At 40.0% G+C, this 15,329-nt stretch overlaps 1 protein-coding gene across 5 annotated transcripts in view; it reads left to right on the forward strand.

Annotated features, from left to right (window-relative positions):
- Positions 1–15,329, forward strand: part of LOC127577864 (growth arrest-specific protein 2) — a 134,403-nt gene that overhangs the window by 17,962 nt on the left and 101,112 nt on the right. For 4 of the 5 annotated variants that reach the window (XM_052029490.1, XM_052029492.1, XM_052029488.1 and 1 more), the window contains 2 exons: positions 7,187–7,411; positions 8,702–8,858. In XM_052029490.1, the coding sequence (XP_051885450.1) occupies positions 8,717–8,858 (142 nt within the window). In that variant the 5' untranslated portion in view covers positions 7,187–7,411; positions 8,702–8,716. The remainder of the gene's footprint in view (positions 1–7,186; positions 7,412–8,701; positions 8,859–15,329) is intronic. The other variant, XM_052029491.1, reaches the window with a different exon arrangement.

The following is a 15,329-nucleotide window of genomic DNA, read 5'->3' on the forward strand; positions in this document are numbered from 1 at the left end:
GCTTTAGCTTCTGGCAACATGAATTCAAGAAATCAGCTCCTGAGTGCACTTTGTTTTAAGCTTCGAAAGATTATTTTTCTCTTCATCTTTGCCTTGTGAACCAGGATGAGTGAATACATATAAGCTGCCACAGTTTAATGCTGAAGTGTAAAAGATGTTGGCTGTCAATGCTTATGTCTTTATTTGTAAATGGTCTCTCATCAAATTTAGAGTGGCTGGCTAGATTCCTGAGGATTGTGTAATATATGCCAAAATGCAATAGCTTGAGAGATACTTCCAGTGGTTTCTTAGGACCACATTCATTGGAAAATACTAAATTCTAAAATGTTCAAAAACATACCTATCTTGAAAAATGTTGTTCTTTATACTCTTTACAAAAGTTTAAATTAATCAAAAACTTGTTTGGCTATTTGTTTAGACAAGAACTAAAACTACTTCACGGAAACCTGGTCAGTGAGGGAAATTAGGAAGAGTTCTTGGATTAGGTACAATCACCGCAGTTTTTATCATAACTTCGCCTCTATTGATTCAACTATGTTTTCAGCCAACACTTGACCTGCCAATAATCTGTGAAATCAGAGAAATGTAGTCATGTGAAAACCTCATCAAAAAGTTTAGTTTAAAGGAATGTGAACAAAGATTCTGAGTATTTGAAGAGCATCATTTTGGTTTTATAAATGTTTAAAGAATCAGAGAAAGATAAGTGTTTATATTTTCCTAATTTAATTTTCTTCCATGTCTAATGATAATCTCAAATGTAATTTTAGCAACATTTCTATAGCATGTCAGTATCCTGTTTTCCCATATATCAGAGAATTCAATCTATTTGCATTGTATAACTCAAAGAAAGGACAATGAAAACTGCTTTAATGTTTTGAGAACAGAGTGTTGGGAGAGAATCTACATTGCAAATCATTTTTATAACTATTAATGAGTTTTATTTCACGTGAGTTTGCAATCCACAACTGACTGCAAGTCACATAGGAAAATGCATTTGGAAACAATTCCTTTATCTTAAGGTCTTATAATTAAGACGTGAGGTAATCAGGCAGGTCTTATAATTAAGATGTGAGGTAATCAGGCATTAATTATACAAGGCTTTAGTTATATCCTATCTGGAGTATTGTGCTTAATTTTGGGCACCGAACCTCAAAGAGTATATTTGTTTTGGAGGGGGTATGGAGCAAATTTACTAGAATGATTCCAGAGTTAAAGGGTTGAATTGAGGACAAGGTGGATAGAAATGGTTTGTATTCCTTTGAGTTTAGGAGATTAAGGTGGGGGGGGGGGGGGGGTGCTGCATGGAGGCCTCCAATGCCTGTATTTGATTGATATAGAAATTAATTACAGTAGACGTAGAGACGGTTTCTTCTCTGCTTTGGGAATTGAGAGCAAAGGGTGATAATACTAAAAATAAATTGGATCATGGTTAACTTCTTCTGTTAGGTATGGAGTAAAGGCATTTGAGTGGAATTGAGAATTAACCATAATCAAATGAATAGAGAGAGGAATCAGTGGAGGGGCTGAATTGCCTCTTTCATACCAAATAATTTACTGTAAAGGCGTCAGACAAGGTCACTAATTGGTAAAGGGCAGAATGTCAAATTTCTCAAACAAGATAGAGTGCTGAGAAATTAAATAATGCCTCATCTTAAATGTGTTTGGCAGTTTCTTTTGAACTATTAAAATGGAATGACTGTACTCTGAAATGCTTTGTTTTCCGTTCAGACAAACCATTTAACTGTTGCAAACTGCGGTGTCAAAATTCAGCAGAACATCCCTTTTATAAGCTGTTTTAACCTCTCTTATACCACAAGAAATAAAGAAACATGGCAAGTTAAATTGTGGATAAAAATGGTTGGAAAACTGTGCACTGTAAATACGTCTGTTTCTGAGATTCTCTCCTAGGCTTGTACTGTCAGAAAATTATCCCTATAATAAAATCTTCTTACTTATATTTTCTTTAACAAGCAGAGTTAAAAAGCAGTCTTTAAATATTTTATGGATTTGAACCAACTTTCAGTGGTTTTGGATCCCATTACATCATAAGAAAAACCTTAATTTACTCAAGTGTCCATATATCAATATTGCTTTTTGGTCTCCATGGTCTGCAGCAATTTTTAAAAATATTAGTTTCATTCCCCACTTCCACATGTTTCCACCTGAATCAACTCCCAACAGCCTCCTTTCTGGCCTACACTCACCATTTTAAACTGCCAAAATTTCCTAGGCTAGTAATGTTAATCTTTACTTGTAATGTTATCCTTGCCCTTATTTCATTCCAATCCTTCTAAGTTTTTCATAAAATTTATCCTGAGATTTTAACCAGGTATGTGATAATACAAGTAAGTGCATATTTTATTGCATAGAAAGAAGCATTTTTGCATTATTCATTAACTTTATGTCCAAAGATTTTAATTTGACGATACTGTATTGACCTTCACTAAAAATACTGAAGTATGCAACTTTTTAAAGTTTTTATTTCACTACCTTTTGCCCATTTGCCCAATTATAATTATTGACTTTCCCTTCATATTTATCTCGGGCTTTTCTAATTTTAAAGATTTCTTCTCTAATTCATTCTAAGTACCTTTTATTACACCTTTCTCTTTTCTATGACTTATTGATCTTTAGTAAATTCCTCCATTTTTTTCTCGAATCAAAAGTAATTTCCCAACCTAGTTTAGATACATTTTTTTCATTTTTAACCCAACATCTCAAACATATCCATTCGGATATCTTGTTTCCACCCCACAATGCAGTCCATTTGGCTTTCATTTTGAGTGTTGAGCTGATCTTGGTAAGATGTGTCTATGTTGGTGTAATGGAACACTTTTTCTATCTAGTGCCAACAATGAGTGTTCCAGGTCAGTTAAAGTTCAGGCTGAGGTTAGATGTAGTGTAAAGATCCTGACTGTGTGTGCCTGTATATATCTTGCGAACACCCAAACCTCCTTTCTTGTATGTGTATTTGCCAAATTAGTGTTGGACTGTGACATGTTTGATCAATTTTGACATGGACCTGTTCCCAGAAGAAACTAAGCAGAAAATGTTCAAATTAACACTTGAGTCCTTTACATCATATAAAGAGAGAGGCAACTTCCATCTGAGCAGCTTTTGTTCAATTTGGCCTAGGGCCCAAAAATTAAGTAGCTTATTAAATCTACTAAACTAGCCAACTACACTAACCAAATCACCAAAATGTTTTTTTCTTGTTTTTGAAACTCCCACCTTGTCAGCTCCATCATTGCTGCTTCAGTAAAGTATTTAATTCCAATTCATCCTTTATCATCATCAGAAGAACCCGTGTTAACATCATTTTATAATACCCTGCAAATATTTAACCACAGAATCCTACTTGTATTACAGGTAGCTATTTGACTTGATGTGTCAATTCCAGTTTTTAAAATAGCCATCCAATTTAATTCCATGCCTAGCCTTTTCTCATTAGCCTGCAGGTCAATCCACCAAATACACCTGCCTTATGAAAGTACCCAACGAATCTGATTCCACCACCCTTTCAAGTTGTGTATTCCAGATCTTAACTACTGTGCGTGAATGCCTGTGCATGCGGTGGTGGTGTGGGGGTGCGGAAATATCTCATTATCCTTCCACTTCTTGCTAATTTTTTTTCAGATCTATGACCTCTGGTTATTGACCCATTTGCCAGAAAAATACAGTTTCTCCCTATTTTAGCAAAACCCCTCCTTTTTTTCACCCTGTACTTAACAGACTGTTTGCAACCATGATGTCACATTTATTGCTGATAAGTTGCTATGATCACCTACTTCCATAACATCATCTAACTGTCTGCACCTCATATCACTGGTTCTTGAAAACCTTTATCACTTCTAAATCTGATTTATTCCAAAGCATTCCTCCATTCCACCCTTATTAATTGTTAGGTTATCTAACACCCTGCTTACTTAAGCTAAACAGCCCGTTCACTCCCGGTGGCCAGCCATTTTAATTCCACGTCCCATATTCCACACTGACATGTCTGTCCATGGCCTCCTCTACTGCCACACTGAAGCCAGATGCAGGTTGGAGGAGCAATACCTCATATTCTGTCTTGGTAATCTCCAATCTGATGGCATCAATTTCTGGTAACCACTCCCCTCTGTTTTCCTTTGCACTTCCTCCCCCCCCCCCCCCCCCCCATTTTGTTTCCCTCATTCCTGAGGCCCCTTCACACCTCTCTCCCCTCTCCTACCATCATGACTTGCTCATCTCCTTCCCTTTCCATGGTCTGCTGTGTTATAGGAGAGGTCTACTGTCCTGTCCCATAAAATTCCTTCTTTTTCAGCCGTTTGCCTCTTCCACATATCACCTCCCAGCTTCTCACATCATTCCCTCTTACTTCCCCTTCCCCCACCTATCTACCTCCCCCCTCTCACCTGGACTCACCTGGACTCACCTATCACCTGCCAGCTCGTGCTCCTCCCCCTCCCCCTCCCCTTATATTCTGGCTTCTGCCCTCTTCCTTTCCAGTCCTGATGAAGGGTCTCAGCCTAAAACATTGACTGTTCATTTCCCTCCATAGATGCTGCCTGACTTGCTGAGTTCCTCCAGCATTTTGTGTGTGTTGCTCTAGATTTCCAGCATCTGCAGTCTCTCGTGTCTCCCATTCACTCATCACTTCTGTTCCTAACAATCTATATTGGCTCTTGGATGAGCAGTATTTTAATTTTAAAACTCGCATTCTCAGCTTACTCCAAATGGTAGACTCTCCCCTTCTCTTAAATCTCATCATGTCTTTGACTTGCAGTAATATTTGTGGTCTTTCAAAACTGTTTTGCTCACTTCTGAAGTTATTGATCCTTGTTTAGCAGCCTTTCCTTCAGCTGCCAAGGCTTTGCTTTGAAATTCCCTCCCTAAACATCTCATCCTTTCTACCTCCTTCCTCTTCTGAGATGCTACTTAAAACCTACCTCTTTAATCAATGTATTATGTCCCCAAGGATCAATACTTGCACAACACTATTTAATTTATGTGAAACTGATATGCTTCCAACAAAGTAATGCAAATTTGTATGTGTGGATGGCCTAGCCCTGGCTATACAACCAGCCATCTTCAATGATGATGATTTCAACTTGAATGGGGACCTAAGTAATATGGAGAGATATTTCTGAAAATGGAAACTACAGTACATCGAAGGTCCCCACAAACAATTTTTCTGGATTTCATCTTGGTAAAATAAAAGCTAAGCTTACTTTCTTCAGCAAAACAACCATATCCTAATCTATATGGGACGGAGGTAAACATTAGTGTTCTATAACCTCCTTGAAGAAATTTGCCTCCAAGCTGAAGCCTAGAATAAATGTCCAGAAACTGCAAAATAGACATAAAAGCTGGCCCTTACTCATTCTGTAACTGAGTACTGTACACCTGCAAAGACCAGACGTGGTCACACTTGAGTTGTTGATATACTGTATATCTGGAAATCGCAATGCAGTGCATTACTGGAACCCTCAGCTTAGCCTCAATACTCTGGTTACCACATGTCATGCCTCCACCATTTCACTTAAAAACAGCAACCCAATGGGAAATCCAGTAACGCGAACGTCTCCCCATCCACCAGGTCCTAAACATTGTCACGTGTGCAATTTAAAATCATGCAAGCCTTTCTGAATTTGCACACTTAAGCTTCAACAATGCAACCGGTTTTGGAGCTTGGGAAAATGAATGTTCACAAGAAATGCTAAATATCTCCTGATGGATCCAATGTAAAAGATCCTATGCTTTGATCTTGCACAACATTAATGGGCAACCTTGAACCATGTCTGCACAATCCGTGGGAGATGTGGAAACAATGTAAAAATGAACTCTGTTGTGTCAGTCAGAGAATACCATAGTACATATACTGTAACTCTTTACCTGATCCATAAATATGATGGAGGAATTCTAATGATACACTGTGCGTGTCAAGATGCAATTCTCTGGCTCAACTACTTAAATGTAAAATTAGGGTTGTTATTCAACATCTATGCCACTTATATGGAGGAAAATATGCTCTCCTTGGGTTGGTCAGTGTACAGTTTATTTGGGAATTCTGTGGTTTTTTGCCTGCATTAAAGGCAAAATATAAATACAGGTTATTATGGAATGAGGAATATTCATGATTTTCCCCAAAGAACAATGTATAATCTGAATTAAGTCTGCTTATTTTTTGTGCAACTTTAAGTCATTTCAGGACCCATAACTATTTGAGGGTCCACGGATACAAGGAAAATTGTGTCCACTAAGCCAGATGGAAGTATTGTCAATAATCCCAGCTCTAGAAGAGAGACATTGCATTGCTGCCCCTTGTAGGGGCATCCAACCTATCTCAAAAAATCTCTAGGCAGTTTGGAGTGCTAATCAAATAATTAACTGTATCATTGCAATGTGATATCGCATTTCATGGGAAGAAGCTCAGGAAGTGTTGGATGGTTAATGAGACAGTCACTTCATAAATCTTAAAATAACAGTATTGTACATTCAGCATTCAGTAAAAAAAAATTAGGATTAGGGAAATACTTGCATTGCGTCACATCAAGACATTCTATATCTAGTTAACTGCCTGAAGCATTGTGAATATTCTTGTCAAATGCAGTACCCCTTTTGTCTACAGCAAGATCCCACAAATTCTTTGGGGAAAGCTCATTTGTTTTAATGGTGAGGGAGAGGTGCCTAGTTCTTAAAATAATGCCAAAAAAAAAACTCTTTAATGCCCAAAGGGACAATTGAGCCTGACAGGCAAGCGATGCTTCCATTAATACAGCATACGCACGGGTGACAAACGTATTGCCTGTTATTTGATCCATCATTGCAAAGTGTATCAAATTTTGCCAAGTTTGTGCCTGTAGCAACAACCAAAAAAATCAAAAGTGGTACAGATAAAAATGTATTAACTCCAAACGGAAGACCAATGTACAGAAAGCAATAAATTCTGTACTAACATTTTTTTTGTGCACGGCCAAATTAATACTTTTTCTTAGACTGAAGTATCACGTTGCTCACGTGATAAATTAATCTCAAATTTGTCTATCTTCAACAAGAAGATTCGATTTACAGAATTAAGTTTCTTAAAATCTGGTTTTGCCAGGATGCTGAAATGTATACGCGTTTCGGGGATAGATCATGACAGTGAGTGTTTTGGTAGTGGAAAGGTTTGCAGGCATTGACTTCCGTTCTCATTTGACAGGATGATGTGAATGTGTAGGAAATGTGGTGTTACTCTGTGGTCGGCACTACTTGAATTCTTCAAACTAAGATGCACACTTAATGAGCTGAAGAATCGGCCATGCCAGGAGACCTTTGCGGGAAGTGCTGTTTGATCCATATGTGCGTACCAGCGAGGGCGATCTGCAGAGTGTTGCATTGCAGCAGAAACTGAGTGAAATCGACAGAACGGATCCGCTTGAAGTGGGTGAGGAGCAATGCAGTGATTACTCTGCAACTATGAGCTTCCACGACACTGTAAAAGTAATGAAAGCTTGAAATTCTAGCATAAAACAAGGAGTACCGACACATAAGATTGATCGCAATCTGAACATACGATTTAAAACAATTAAGAGCATATTTCAACGCTTTGCATGTTACTAATAGAAAAAGTACGAGGTACCAGAGGTACCGTTATATGAATACTTTTAACCTTTAGTGCCATTTGAATGCAATCATTTTAAACATAAACAATCTCAATTGTTATAGCTACTGCTTGAGATCTTAACTTTAGTTGGTTAACACGATTTGATTTAATGAAGGAGTCTGGAAAACCATGGTCTCTTAATAGTTTTAGATTGATTTCGCCAGCGAGTTTTCTATCGTTTATGGATTAGTGTTCTAATACCAAAAATAGTATAATAAAGCTGCATTTTCAAGGCCAGTGATGCAATGTGTATATCAATCAATTCCGTTGCACTGCTTAAGCTTTATCTAGGCGCATTTTCTTTACGTAGACAATTTTTTTATTTTCTAGGATAAACTAATTACTGCTGATGAAGTTATAGATGCTTCTTTAATCTCTTGTTCTTTTCATGTGCAGCCCTTTTATAACTATCGGTATAATAGTTTAAATTACAGATTAAAAAATTGTAACACTGCTCTATGCTAAGTCGATGCAATGAATGCACCTCTGTACAGTCTTAGATAAAAACGCTTACTGTTCTGGTAGAGGGAGTTTATTATGCCTTATAGTTATGCTGAAAAGGGAAACAGACTGTTGCAGGCTCTTTGGTGTATTATAAACTATACTAAACCAGATCACTAATGTTGAGTGAGATACTTGGAACTTGAGATGTTAGCTCACATTCATGTATAAAAAGGGCTCATATGAAGCAGAAAAAGTGTACAATTAGAATTTCCTTCATCAAGTACACTGCAGTCCCATTTGTAGCACAGTGCTTGTTGTTTGGGAACAAGGTAAAAATTAAACATCCACCTTCATTGAATATAAAATGCTTTGTGTTTTATTTTGAAAAAAAGATGTAAGCCTTTTTCAATTCTCTGTTAGTATTGGAAGTAGACTGTATGTTCCTTTTACCAAGTGTAATTCATGTTATTTTAATGTGCACAGAAGAAAAAGCTGAAACAGCTGAGTTTTTATTTGCTTTCTTTGTGTTCCCATTCATTTCAACTGCTGATAAACTACTTAACGAAGATACAATTTGTGTATGTTGCATTATCATTACAACCTTTTTTTTCTGTTTATAAATTACAGGTGGATTAAAGGAAGATGTACAGTACATTTAGTCCCAAAGAGCCTGGGCCAAGCCTTTCTGATGTGCATCAATATAGTCAATGGTTGGCAAGCAGACATGAAGCTAGTTTATTACCAATGAAAGAGGACTTGGCTCTATGGTTGACAAATTTACTAGGTAAGATTACAATAGTAATGATTTGTGTTCGATTAAAACGATTAAAAATGTGAACTAGTTTAAGCTTTTTCGTGGTCATGAACGCCATTGAGCAGAGCTTTCTAGGAACAGTATCTGCTTTCGTGAGGTATAAAGAAAAAACTTGCATTTCCTTTGCATCTTTCACAACCTCAGCATGTCCAAAAGTGGTTTTGTAGCCAATGGAGTACTTTGGATGTGTAGTCACAGATGTAATGTGGAAACTTGGCAGCCAATGTGTGCACAGAAAGCTTCCACCAAGAGCAATGTGAAAATGATCAGATAATTTGTTTCTAGTGATGTTGACTGAAGCACAAGTATTGGCCAGAAGGTATATTGGCAAAAGCACCAGCGATAACTCTACTGTTCCTAGAAAATGCCATACAATTTTTTAATCTACATCTGAAGGAGCAGACAGTGATTTTCTTTAATATCTCATTTGATAATGAGCACTTCCAAAAGCGCAGTACTGATTCAAAACATAAACAGCATAAAATATTGGATTGGAAAAGAAAAGGTTTCATCGAGTCTGTTCCCTAAGTAGATGTTCTTTTTACAAAAGTTTTAATGATTGTAGACAACTGTCCTCCTTGGCAGTGTTCTTTTGCATGTTTCTCCTTTGACATCAAAATGTCTAGGTTCTACAGTTGACAAGGTTCTCTGGTTGGTTGGTCTGCGATTATTGCCGTTACATACTTATTACTTGTACTCTGATTCGCCTGCTGCTGCTGCTCCTTCTTGATGCAGGATAAATACTTTCCATAAGTTGAATATTTTTTCAGCTATGACAGATGATGCAAATATGTTTCAAGTTGTGAAATACTTGCACATGTGTGCACTACCTCAGAAATAACCAACTTATTGACTTCTTCTTGCCAACCTTTTTCCAACTTTACTCTGCTGAGCTCCTTATAGAATCACACTATGATACTGGAGGAACCCAGCAGGCCAGGCAGCATCTGTGGAGAAAAGCAGGCTGTCAACATTTCAGGTCATAACTTCCCTGTCTCATTGGAACATGCCTATGCAGAACTCCCCACAAATATCCCCTGAACATTTGCCGCATTTCTTCTGTACTTTTCCCTGTGAACATTTGTTCCCAATTTAAGCTTCCAATTTCCTGCCTGAGAGACTCATAATTCCCTTTACTCCAGCTAAACGCCTTTCTAGTCCGTCTGTTCCTATCTCTCTCCAATGCTATCGTAAAGGAGATAGAATTATGATCACTATCTCCAGAATGCTCTCCCACAGAGAGATCTGACACCTGACCAGGTTCATTTCCCAATACCAAATCAAGCACAGCCTCTCCTCTTGTAGGCTTATCTACATATTGTATCAAGAATCCTTCCTGAACACACTTAACAAACTCCACCCCATCTAAACCCCTCGCTGTATGGAGATGCCAATCAATATTTGGGAAATTAAAATCTCCCATCACAACAACTGTGTTATTATCACATCTTTCTAGGATCTGCTTCCCTATCTGCTCCTCGATATCCCTGTTACTATTGGGTGGCCTGTAAAAAAAAACACCCAGTAAAGTTATTGACCCCTTCCTCTTCCTAACCTCCACCCACAGAGACTCTGTGGACAGTCCCTCCATGACGACTACCTTTTGTACAGCCGTGACACTATCTCTGATCAACAGTGCCACTCCCCCACCTCTTTTGCCTCCCTCCCTGTCCTTTCTGAAACATCTAAAACCCAGCACTTGAAGTAACCATTCCTGTCCCTGAGCCATCCAAGTCTCTGTAATGGCCGCCACATCGTAGCTCCAAGTATTTATCCAAGCTCTAAGCTCATCCGCCTTGTTCACAATACTCCTTGTGTTAAAATAGACACATCTCAAATCGTCGGTCTGAGCACGTCCCTTCTCTATCACCTGCCTATCCTCTCTCTCGTGCCGACTACAAGATTTCTCTATTTGAGAGCCAAACACCTCTTCCCCAGTCTCTCCAGTTCGGATCCAACCCCCCAACAATTCTAGTTTAAACTACCTGCAGTAGCCTTAGCAAATCTCCCCGCCAGGATATTGGCCCCCCTGGGATTCAAGTGCAACCCGTCGTCTTTGTACAGGTCATACCTGCCCCAAAAGGGGCCCCAATGAACCAGAAATCTGAATCCCTGCCCCTCACTCCAATCCCTCAACCATGCATTTAACATTCTATTCGTATACTCACTGTCGCGTGGCACAGGCAGTAATCCCGAAATTACTACCTTTGCGGTCCTGCTTCTCAACTTCCTTCCTAACTTCCTTCCTAACTCCCTATAGTCTTTTTTTCAGGACCTCATCCCTTTTCCTACCTATGTCATTGGTACCAATATGTACCACGGCCTCTGGCTGTCCTCCCTCCCTCTGCAGGATATCTTGGATGTGATCTGAAACATCTTGGACCCTGGCACCTGGGAGGCAAACTACCATCCGAGTTCCCTTCCTGCATCCACAGAATCACCTGTCTGCCCCCCTAACTAAAGAGTCCCCTATCACTACTGCCCTCCTCTCTCCTTCCCTACCCTTCTGAGCCACAGGGCTGGACTCTGTGCCAGAGGCATTGCCACTGTTGCTTCCCCCAGGTAGGCTGTCTCCCCCAACAGTACTCAAGCAGGAGTACTTATTGTCAAGGGGTACAGCCACAGGGATACTCTCTGGTACCTGACTATTCCGCTTCCCCCTCCTGACTGTGACCCACTTACCTGACTCCCGTCACCCTGGTGTGATCACCTGCCTTCAACTGCTTTCTATCACCTCCTCATTCTCTCTGACCATACGAAGGTCATTGAGCTGCATCTCCAGTTCCCTAACGCGGTCCCCGAAGAGCTGCAGCTTGACACACTGGGTGCAGATGTGGTCGTCCTGGAGGCTGGGAGACTCCGGGAACTCCCACATCGGACACTGAGCACAGAAAACCGCACTCATTCTACTCCCTCAACTCCCCTACCCTGCCTCACCCCATTACCGCCAAAGCCCAATCACTCTACTCCCTCTCACACTGCTGCCCACTCCGATGCTGCCTGCTGGTTATGGCGGTTTTCTTTTTAAACTGCCCGCACGCTAACCGCTTACGTCACGCGCCTGCGCAGTCTTGCCCCGCTATTCCTGATTAGAGAGGAGAAAAAACTTAGCTGCTCTGAAGTCCAAAGTCCGCTGAAACGATCCAAAAACGAAACCGCCGAAGTTGTTTTTCTCTTGCTTTTTAAACTGCCCACGCGCTAACTGCTTACGTCACGTTACGTCTTGCGTCCAGAGACGCAAGTTTAAATTACAACACGGCAGCTATGGAATTTAGATTGTTAATCACAATGATAAATGTGCAGGAAAACCACCATCTTACCTATATTATTTAAAGGGGTTTAGATTTGTTGGATTTGCATTTATTCATTTGAGTGAGGAGATTACATTCTGTCAACTCCAGATAAAGTGCTATAAATGGGGTGAGTTTAGAAGTTCAAATGGGTGCATTGGTTGCCATTCTTCTGAGTTTTCAACATGATATAAGAAGAGGAGAGGGTCTGCAGAAGAGGACAGTATACCAGTAGTGGAGGGGAGGAAAATGGTAAGAAGGGCTTTGATGATTGGGGTACAACAAGGGAGAATATTCGTGGGGTGGAAGCTGTAAGTGAACTTGACAGAGCAACAGTACCCTGAGAGAAACTGCTTCACAAAAGGCCTGGTTGCAGAGATACAGCTTCTGAGCTGTGCATGGATCACTATCCTGTGGGTGCAAAGGTGACAGTAAAGATGAGGGTGAGGCAGTTACCAAGTGATTAAGTTACTAGACTAGCCTTGAGGCCCACACTAACAATCCAGAGACGCAAATTTAAATTATAACACGGCAGCTATGGAATTTAAATTGTTAAAAATAATAGAGAATTTAAGAACCAAAAGACATAGAACAGTACAGCACAGTACGGGCCCTTCAGTGCACGATGTTGTGCCGACCTATATGAACCTTATCCACATTATATCTATCCCCCTCTCTACTTCACCTCCCATAACCCTCTATTTTTCTTTCATCCATGTGCCTATCTAAGAGTCTCATAAATGACCCTATCGTATCAGCCCCTACCATCTCACCACCCTCCCCCCCCCCCCCCCCAACCTGGCAGTGCATTCCAGGCACCTACCACTCTCTGTATATATAAAAAAAAGTACCTCTGACGTCTTCCCTGAACTTTCCTCCATGCACTCTAAATGGGTGACCTCTAGTATTGGTCATTACCGCCCTGGGGAAAAGATGCTGGCTGTCCACTTTGTCCATGCTTCTCATAATCTTATATACCTCTTAATAAGACATGTTCATGTACTGGTAACCATGAGACTATGGAATTCTGAAATAATCCCATCTGATCACTAATGTCTTCAGGAGAGAAAATCTGTTGGACTAACTTGATTTGGCCTCTATGTGACTCCAGACCTGAACTAGTGCAGTTGACTCATGGTTTCCACAGAAATGGCCCATTTGTATCATAACTACTAAGTTAAAACTAAAGAAGGAAAACCCAATGGACCACCTAGCATTGACTTTGGCACCATATTTTAATGGGATCTGCAACAGCTAGTGAACAAATCGACATGAGAGACAAAACTGCTGAACCTCATCCTCCCCAATATACCTCCTGCAGAGGTTTATGATATCGTTGGTAGGATTGATTATCAATCCAGGTGCAATATAGGATTGATACATGTCCTATAGTCATACTGAAGATTCCTTCATCTTGTTGTATTGCACTACCATCATATTAAATTTGATTTGCTTAGTAATTTTGCAGATGACACCAGAATTGGTGGTATGGTGGACAGTGAAGAAAATTGTCTAAGGTTACAACAGGATATTGATCAACTGGGAAAGTAAACAAACAAGTGGCAGATGGAATTTAACTCTGAGAAGTGTGAAGTAATGCATTTGGAAAGAATGCATTTGTGATGCATGAGTACTATGGATCATAATTAGTATGAGAGAAGTACACCATGCCAATTTATAAATTCTTGTCCTGGGATATTCCTCACTGCACCATCACAGTCAAGCAAGGAGAACAGTCCTGGTCCTTTGTATGCAGAATGGTATGCTGGGAGCATGCCTACAAATAAGCTGTCAATCAAATTAAGTTGGAATACATGACTACATTTGTTAAACAGAAATAATAGTATACAATTAAGCAGAATTATTTGATCCCATAACCAACAGTTCCAGTGAAAGCTTTGCAGTCACGTCACGTCAATTTGTAAGTGGCGATGCACAATTAAACAGCTAACGGGAGGAGCAGACTCCAAGAATATCCCCATACTCAGTAAAGATGATACCCAACGTGTAGGTGCTAAAGAGAGGCGCTAAGAGATCTCAGCTTTCTCCTGAGATCTCCACCATCATAAGAAGCCATTCTTCAGCCAATTCAATATGGCTGAGAGCACTGGAACCAGGCTATGGAACCAGGTAATATTGATGTGATGCTGAAGACATGCACATGGACTACTTCATCTTCTGAGAGTTCTAAATGGAATTAATGTTTAATAATGAAGCAGCCTACGCCTGCACACAGCAAGACCCAGACCACATTTGGACATGGGCTGATAAGTGGTAACATTCATGCCAAAGAGTCAGGCAATGACCACCTTCGAGAGAGTTTAACCATCTATCCTTGAGTTTCAATGGCATTATTATTTCTGTGACCCCCCCCCCACCTCCACCATCAATGTACTGGGAGCCACCATTGATCGGAAGCTCAACTAAGTTAGCCATATAAAAACTGTGACTAAGAGTGGGTCAGAAGTCAGGCAATTAATTGACTGAAATCCATTCTTCCACCAAGTTATGAGCATGAAATGATACTGTCCACTTGCCTGGATAGTGCAGCTCCAATAGGATTCAAGAAACTCAACCCCATCCAGGGTAAGACAGTCCACTTGATTGGTACCTCATCCATCACCCTCAATTTTCATCCCCTCTACCACTGGTGGATCTTGCCTGCAATGTGTGCCACCTATAAAATGCACCACAATTACTAATCTGGGCTTTTGTGATAACCTTTCCAAAAGCTGTCACCTCAACTAGCAAGAAGAAGGGCAGTAGGCACATAGGAACACAAATCTGCAGGTTCTCCTCCATGTCACACATCATTCTGATTTGGAAATGTATTGCTATTACTTCACTATCCTGGTCTAAATTTGGAATCCCTCTCCAACAACATTCTGGGCATACCATCAGAATGCTGGCATTCCAGCAATAACCTCATCCCAAAAAAAATACTGACTGGTCCAGGTCACACGAACAATGTATCCTAATATGTTGCCCACACTTGTATTAGGGAGGTAACAGAGGTTGTCCACTCATGATTCTCTTTTTTATCTCCTTGGGTAGAAAGCAGAATGCAACACAGATGTGGGGACTGCAAAATTGTGTAGTTCTTGACTGTGCTAAAAATGAACACCTGCACTCCCATCACCTCAGAATAAAA

This window comes from Pristis pectinata, chromosome 14, assembly GCF_009764475.1.
Source record: "Pristis pectinata isolate sPriPec2 chromosome 14, sPriPec2.1.pri, whole genome shotgun sequence".
NCBI lineage: Eukaryota > Metazoa > Chordata > Chondrichthyes > Rhinopristiformes > Pristidae > Pristis > Pristis pectinata.